This window comes from Lissotriton vulgaris, chromosome 3_1 (assembly GCF_964263255.1).
Source record: "Lissotriton vulgaris chromosome 3_1, aLisVul1.2, whole genome shotgun sequence".
In the NCBI taxonomy this organism is placed as follows: Eukaryota; Metazoa; Chordata; class Amphibia; order Caudata; family Salamandridae; genus Lissotriton; species Lissotriton vulgaris.
The window spans coordinates 1,667,279,291-1,667,287,353 of record NC_141689.1 but is presented as its reverse complement, the minus strand read 5'-3'; the positions used below and the strand labels follow the sequence as shown (position 1 = coordinate 1,667,287,353).

At 46.7% G+C, this 8,063-nt stretch overlaps 1 protein-coding gene across 1 annotated transcript; it reads left to right on the top strand.

Annotated features, from left to right (window-relative positions):
• The first annotated feature begins 2,802 nt into the window (after positions 1-2,802).
• Positions 2,803-6,684, top strand: NEUROG2 (neurogenin 2). Its single transcript, XM_086963268.1, has 2 exons — positions 2,803-2,960; positions 4,276-6,684. Exon 2 carries the CDS (start codon positions 4,277-4,279, stop codon positions 5,024-5,026), a length of 750 nt encoding a protein of 249 aa, XP_086819394.1. The 5' UTR covers positions 2,803-2,960; position 4,276; the 3' UTR covers positions 5,027-6,684.
• Positions 6,685-8,063: the final 1,379 nt, after the last annotated feature.

Genomic DNA, 8,063 nt, shown 5'->3' with positions numbered 1-8,063 from the left:
GCTCTTGGGTAGATGTGATAGATACATCCGACCATAAAAAATCGCATGCACAACAACTCGATCTTAACAATATTAAGGGGGGGAAGTCAATAAATCTGTGATTTCAGAGAAGCGCATCCTCGTGCCTTTGACTAACGTCTACAGTGGCAAGGTGTGCTTCCACCTCTACAAGGGAGGTCAACTTCACAGTAAATAAGGAGGCTGCTCTTGTGCAACGGTAATCACAAGATCCAACACACAGATCCAAATCTCCATTGGCAGCTGTGAGGGAAAACTGTTTTTTCCCCCAGTTTATATAACAAGCACTCATGAGCACCAGATTACATTACACAAGGTCAGGTCAGATTCATATTTTTTTTAAGCACGAGGAGATTTAGTGATCTACTCAGAATCGCAGGATGTTGAGCATGCGCCGGGACTCGTGCCGGGTTCTTGTAACGAGCTGTTTTCCTTTAAAGTTTATTTAATGTTGTCCTTTCTTCATGTCAATTGTTCCATGCATTGTATAATTGGGTTCTGCAGCGTGCGCTCTTTCAAGGTATGTTTACCTTTAAAGGTGCGTCGTTCAAGGTACGTTTACCTTTGAAGGTGCGTCGCTCGTGTTGTCTGTTTCATAGAATATCCAACTGTTGAAACAGGCATTCAGCAGTTGGACTTCTACCGGAATAGTCGTGCTCCTGTGATTTGCTGTTCATTCTTCAAGAAAAAAACCTCACTGGTTTAATATACTTTCCGCTTCGTTTGATTCTTCAAATCAACTCGCATAAAGGATTACTTCACAGTTCTCCAGTTCCAAATTCGGCAGCTCTGCATCTGCTCTCCAAATGCATTGTGTTGAGATTGGTGCTCATATATATTTTGTACTATGATGTATCAATAACTGCAACATTAAAAAACCGGTACCAGCTATCTCTTAGAAAACATTTTCTGCAAGTCCGCGTACTGCTGCATACCTCCGATATGCCTAATTTCAGAACTCAAAAACTATGCCCTGACTGCATCTGAAAAAGTTTGAACTCAGTTGTGCCTATGTAAGAGGCAAAAAGTCCAAAGTGTTTATTAAGTCCGCATGCTCTTTCTTTCACCACCTGTCAACAGAGGCTTTGAGATTCATTTGCGAAACATTAGTAGAGAGGCTCAACGTTTGGGCTGCAGTCTTCATTCTACTTTGTGTTTCTTTCTTCCACCAATTTACATTTCCTGTCACTCTAACTCACTTTTGCAGGTTCTTTTTCATTTGCGCTTTTGTCACGGCTTCCTGTATTTCTCTTCATTCTTCTTTCTGTCTTGCTCGGGGTCTAAACTCTGAAAAAGAACAATAAGATTTAGGAATTCTGGGACAAAGCAAAGGGTTTAAGAGTACAAGTTGGGCTTACCTGTAATGGACAGGAATATATCTCGCCCTCAAGACATAAGATGCAAAGGTATTCTGGATTTTTTAGAGGATGAATATATCACAAAATATTATTTCCAATCCAAAATGATGGGGTCGTTTGTGGCAAATCATCATATTCTAGAAGTATCTAGCCTTGACTGCAGATCAAGGTGGCATACCCTGTGTGCTATGGGTCCTAATAGAAGTAGGGTAGGGATAATGACCCACCTCAAGCTATCATCCTCAGATATTAATTAATTGACTTCCTCTAATAGGGTAATAAAAACACATGTTGATTGCTACTCTATCCCATGGATACGTAGTTAAAAACAGCCATAGTTATGGTGCCTTGAGACCTTCCTACCTATGTGCCTGGTGCGACTCACGCGCTACTCTATTGACTACTGATAGCTACACCGCTGGCAGTTTGCCTTGCCCTTCGCTTTTCTATTATGATTCTATATTCGACAAAGCGGCACGGTTTTTTTCGTTAGTTTTAAAATGTTTGACTTGGAAAATCGGCACACCCTTGCCAAATGGCACCCATAGCGGCTGGAAAAAGTCCACACACATTTTACTACAAGGCCCAGGATTACGCAGCTCGTCAGCTGCTCAGCGGGGGCAGCCTCGGGGGACCGGCCAAGCAATTCCGTCACACACCCGGGTGACTAATCCGTAGGGACAGCGCTGGCAACACCGGCCACGGGCACCGGCAGGTGGCAACTGTTGTGCCAGGACAGTCACTACACCAGAAAGGGAAAAAAACGCTCCTTTCCTCCTCGTTCGCGGCTCACCACGCTCCCGCCCCTAGAGACCCTGGGGTGGAGGGGGCTTTAAAATAATGCCCGTGCCTCCCCCACGCGCACGCACTCCTAGCCTCTAGTGTGAAGGCCGCCTGACAGGCAGGAGGCGATGCCTCATCTTTCATTGTTTATGTTGTGCGCGCGGAAGGCCGCCTGCTCTTGAAGCCGCCCCTACGGCTCCCCTAATGAGCCGTTGAAAGGGGCCGTTGCTCGGGAGCGCGTGGCTAGGCCGGAGGAGGGGTGCGGGGGGCGCGCGAGCGTGCGCGCAGATTGGACGGCCGCGGTGCCCTCGACTGCTGCCCCCTCCCTCCACCATTCATTTCATAAATTAGCGGCACGCTCCAGTCGAGCGCGAGCCCACCAATCACCACAAAGAGCGGCGCTGGTCGGCCTTTAAAAAAAAGAAGAAAAAAAACAATACACAAAACCCGCTTCACTTGCGGGCGAGGTGGGCTTAAAAAAAAGAGATAGGGGGGAGGGAGAGAGGGGCGAGTCTTGGCGATAATGGATTGAAAAGAATAATCCGGAGGGGGTATGTGGGGATGCGGCAGTGATTGTCCCCAGTCGGGTATATAAGGGGTGTTAGCGTGGTCGTGTGCCAGACGCAAAGCAGCGCGCGCCACCCATCACTGCACCGCCATCATCACTCTCATCAGCACCAGCAGCTGTGCTCGGAGTCGCGTGCCGGGACACGCGGGCACCTCCAGCAATCCCCAGAGTTTGCACTTACACGGAAACAGTCAAGAACTCGGAAAAAGCGGGAGCACGAGCTTCACTGCCAGGTGAGTGCAGAGCCGTGGTGATTTAATGACACCTAGCGCGTGCCAGTGCACGAGGACAGGGACATAATTGGTGCTGCCAAGCAGCCGGAGTTTTAGGCAATGGCATGTGCAATGTGTATTTGTACTAATTGTGCAGGGATGTTAAGGTTTGGATAAGTCCGAAGGAGACATTTGATTTTTGTCCGATAGTCTTTTGAACTGCACACCTGACGAATCGCGTGTGCGAGATATTAGGTTCAAGGCGGTTCAAGTAGTGAAAGTTGACTATCATCCTTAAATACCATTTCCGTTGGTAGCTACTGTTCCTCGTTTTCTGACACGAAATATTTCGCTTTACACGTCCATAATAAACTGTGGATCTCCTTCGCCAACCCTGCAGGATCCTACCTGCATGCTTTAATTCCACCCAACCTTCCGGTCTGCGTCCTCATCCACCTTGGGTCTATCTGGTTTACTCTAATCGCTACGGGGGCACTAGCGGTGGGCTTTTTAAGATGAGAACAGAATGCCCATGTTTGGAAAATGAAGTCGGTTAGCACGTCACGGATTTTGTCACATCCATCTTTCGCCAAGCCCTGCACACTTCGTGCAACAAATGAAGTACTGCACATTAAGAACTGAATATATATACATGTTGAGTTTCACATGCAGCAATGGAGAATGGGACACGTTACACATCACTCAACATTCAAAAGCACACACTCATCTCTTCTTACTCGGCCACGCACAGAGGCAGCCTGCACGAAGAAATAGCAATTGCACATCCAGAAGTGCATATGAATGCACACGAAGTGGCATTCAGCATAGGATCCCGTCCACCACATCTATTCTCATACAGAGGCGCACATGAGCATAGTCTGCCCTGCACACGGAGTAGCAATCAGCAGTGCAATGAGCATCGCACACAATCACTGTGCATTGAGTAACACGATACAGTGCTGCACTTTGCACATACCACTGATGATTATGCAAAGGTTTGTATGCATGCTTTACTGCACGCGAAGTTTGACATTTAGCAGGACGCACGCAGAGAGTCCAGTATGACCGAGCACTGTAGAGTGTTTGCAGTATGCCAATGCTGCAGTAAGGGGACCGAGTGCCAGTCTGTTCGCTGAGGTCTGCGTTCCTCTGTGATTCGTAGAGGTTCTGGCATGAGCGGGGGCTGTACTTTTCCTTAGACGTATTAAAAAACAAACAATACCCTCTTGGATCCTGTTTTGTGGACTGGGCTCACCATGGGTGAACAGAAGTGTGAATGTGTTAAGAAAGCTGGTACTGTGCAGACATTAACGTGTCCTTTTCTTGTGCCCCACAGGATGCTGATGAAGGCAGAGTACAGCGCGGAGGAGCTGCGGCCGGACTGCCTGGGCTACACCAGCGCCACCTGCAGTCCAGACAGCGGCAACTACAGCATCTCCGGCAGCAGCATCCACTACAGCGCCGGCTACTCCCCGGCCGGCTCCTGCAGCCTCTCCGGCGGCAGCAGCTCGGGCAGCGAAGAGGAGGCACCGCGACTCACGGGGCTCGACCCGCAGGCCCCGACAAACAGGCGGCGACGCCGTGCCGGGCGGCCCGCGCAGGAGGAGGGGGGAGCACCTCGGAGCGGGGAATTCGTGCAGAAGGTGCGCAAGACCCGACGCCTGAAAGCCAACAACCGGGAGCGGAACCGCATGCACAACCTGAACTCGGCGCTGGACACCCTGCGCGGGGTGCTGCCCGCCAACCCCGAGGCGGCACCCGACACCCGCCTCACCAAGATAGAGACCCTGCGCTTCGCGCACAACTACATCTGGGCGCTGTCCGAGACCCTGCGCCTGGCCGACCTGCAGGGCCCCGGCGCCGGGGGCAGCCTGCTGCACGACATGGCGGCGCTGCTCGAGCGCGCCCCGGCCCAGGCCTGGAGCTGCGCCAGCTCCTCCCCCGCCTCGTCCTGCGCATATTCCCCGGCGAGCCCGGCCTCAGACATGGACTGCTGGCAGCAGGCCCAGGCCAGCCCGCCCGTGGAGCACGCCACCCCGGCCTACTACCTGGCCGCGGGCGGGCTGCTGGGAGAGAGCGCCCGCTGAGGGGCAGCACTGACCACCAGAAAGACACCAGGCCGCGGGCTTGGCTGCACGACTCTAGAGACTGCCTTCAATGGGCTGGGGCTCGCAAGTTTCGGAAACATGACTGCCATTTTCATGGCCCCCTACAATATTGATTCAATGCCAGCAGAACTTTTATGCCAGGCTGGCGTTTCCATGTCACAGCACTCGCCACAGCCCTCTCAGGCTTCTACTAATGTAGTAAAACCGACTGCCATAGAGGGCTTTCAGGGCCAACTGACTGCCATGGAGTATCCCCACCTGCCAGTAGTCCAGCCAGCCTTTGGTTGATATCATGGCTGGGAAATCTCAGGTTTTCAAAGGTGCCGCTCGAATTTTGCGGCTAGGTGACATTTCCCCAGGAGCACTCGCCTTACTTTGAGGTGCACCTCTGTACCGGGGTCCTGCCTAGATTCGTTCACAAATATTATATGCTGTAGATGAAACCTTTTTGAGTAGGCGAGTTGACACATGTTGAATTAGCCCATAACACTCTAGCTGTTTCGCTCATTGCCATTAACTTACAGCGATAACATCCAAAAAGTTCCCTTTGTTGCCAACTCCAGCCAAGTACTAAAAATGAGTTATTGAAACGTGCCGCCTTTTTATGGGTGGGTTGAAATGGGGTCACGATTTAATCAGTGTGTATTTGTTCTTTCACTTTTGCTCTTAGGGATACTTTGTATTGCTGCAGTTGATTTTTTTTCTCCAAAATATTTGTTAAGAAATCTTGAGATATACACCGTGCACAGGTTCCTCATTCTCTAACCAATACGAAGTGTTACACTGTATATTTTATTTATTTTTGTTATTTCAATTTTCAGACCCAGTACAAATTTTAATACGTTGTATACGTTGTATTTATTTTTTCAGCCCCCATACACAAAACGAACTGTAATATTGTATTTTGTATTTATTTTTCTACGCACAAAAATGGAAATGTATGCTTTTTGCGTGTGCATGTACCTGGCCACCCAACTTTTGAGGGTGAAGGCGTTGCTGTGAGCCCCCACTTCATCATTCAGCCTCCCACAGATATGTTAATGTCTGACGGACAGGACTGTAACGACAGCATCTGCATTCTGTCAGACGAACAATGTCATTCTCCACAGACTTCACATGCGAGGCATCTGCTTTATTCCCACTCTTGACTGGAGGCTATGGGAATTTTATCTGTCAAATCCAAGTTTTTTACCCTCTGATGTGCACTTTGTTCTCTTTAGTAGACTCCGTCACAATGCCTTTTGTATCGTGCTCTTTTATCCCGGTTTTCGCCATTTTGCCATCTGTCTTATATGATTTATAGGAGGGTGGAAACGTTGCTTTGCTGCAGGGCCAGGTTAGGAGTCATTGTATAATTTGTAGGCTTTGTGAGGCCTGAATATGACAGTGGAAATATATGCCCAACCTCCAGCCAAACGAAAAAACGTGCAGGAAACACAGGAAAAGTCGAGAAGGAGGTTGGCTTCATACATTATTAATCGCGACCTTTCACGGGAAAAGACACTCTCTTTTTAGAAAAAGAATACAATTGGAGTGAAAAAAAGCTCAAACCCCCAGCTGACAAGCATCATTATGCCCACCAGCCACACACGTGTTAACCTTTATTTATTACAAAGCAAGATTTCACGGAAGTTGTGTATTTTTTTGTATATTTCACAGAGTTTATTCTAGTATGTATTTTCTGTAAGGAAGACATAATTATGTTCTTGTTGAACAATATAAATAAAATATCTAATTTTCATAAAGTACATGTTGCTTTCCTATTTTTTTATTTAATCAATTCTATGGTATTGCTTGGGTTGATCTAGGCTGGTTAATGTGTGTGTTGACAGACAATGACACTGTTTTGCATATTATATATACATATTTATGGTACAGCAATGAAAATGCATATGGACCAATATAGTGTTATTAAGAGAAATTACGAATTATCACACATTCGCTCATTGATCACTACATTGCAGAGGTCTAATTCCATTATTAGTACAAGAGATCGTGTGAACAGTCCTTATCATGGTGGTTGTCTGGACTTCACAACTTTGCATCGTCTGTAACAAAGAGCAAATACATATATATTGTTCTCTACACACTAAAAAAATCTCCATATGATTAATTGCAAATACCTTTTCAGAACCCTCACTATAAAAATAATTACCACAGTAGGTCTAGTGTTAAATGAAAATGTATCCTGATCCTAAAAGAGAGGCTTTATTTGAAAATATGGAACTGCCAAAGGAGCCAGGCCCGAGTGAGGCTGTGCTTCTTAGGTGTAGCAAACTCTAACTGAATCACAGTATTTGACACATTCACTTTTTTTAGATTTGAATCTAGGGTACTGGCACACCACAGGAAGCTTATTTCAGTTCCAGCTGCGGCCTCATCCACTGGAGCTATGTAGCAGGACCACCCCATGTCCAAAACCTGACTAAAGTATTTAGCAGGGGAAGGCAAATTACAAGGTGTCATCCAATTAAAGGCTAATGATGCAACACATTATTTGCTATTAGTTTGTTTAGCTCACTCATACAAAAAGGGTTCCAAAGCTCTAAACTTAAAAAGAAATCTACATAAATGCTGCAGATTTAATTCTAAATATATTCTCCAACAATTAATAATACTGTCTTGCATGAACAGACAGGAACACTTTTTTTTACCTAAGTACTTTCTGCTTTCCAGAGTAAAAGACATTTATAAAATGAGCATGTAGTGCTCTACAGAGAAAGTCCTATATGTATGCACTTCATGTAATAAACATATGCCTCATCCACTTGAAACATCCCAGTTATTAAAAAGCAGGTCTTCAGTTTCGAATTTAGCCTATGTTCACTCAATAGTCCATCTTCTTCCCTTAAGAAATAGCCTCGCAGGACAATATTGTATCTTCATATTTGGGATAAATGTTGCTATCAGAAGGAGACACTTTACTATTCAAGACGTTTGGGATACTTGTAAACTCAGATTGCACTCTTGATAATTCAGAATGCACTCTTGAAGTGTCTACAACTCTGAAAATAGT

Excerpts from the sequence above, each read along its gene's own strand:
- NEUROG2 (XM_086963268.1), top strand. The coding sequence starts at position 4,277 with ATGCTGATGAAGGCAGAGTACAGCGCGGAGGAGCTGCGGCCGGACTGC.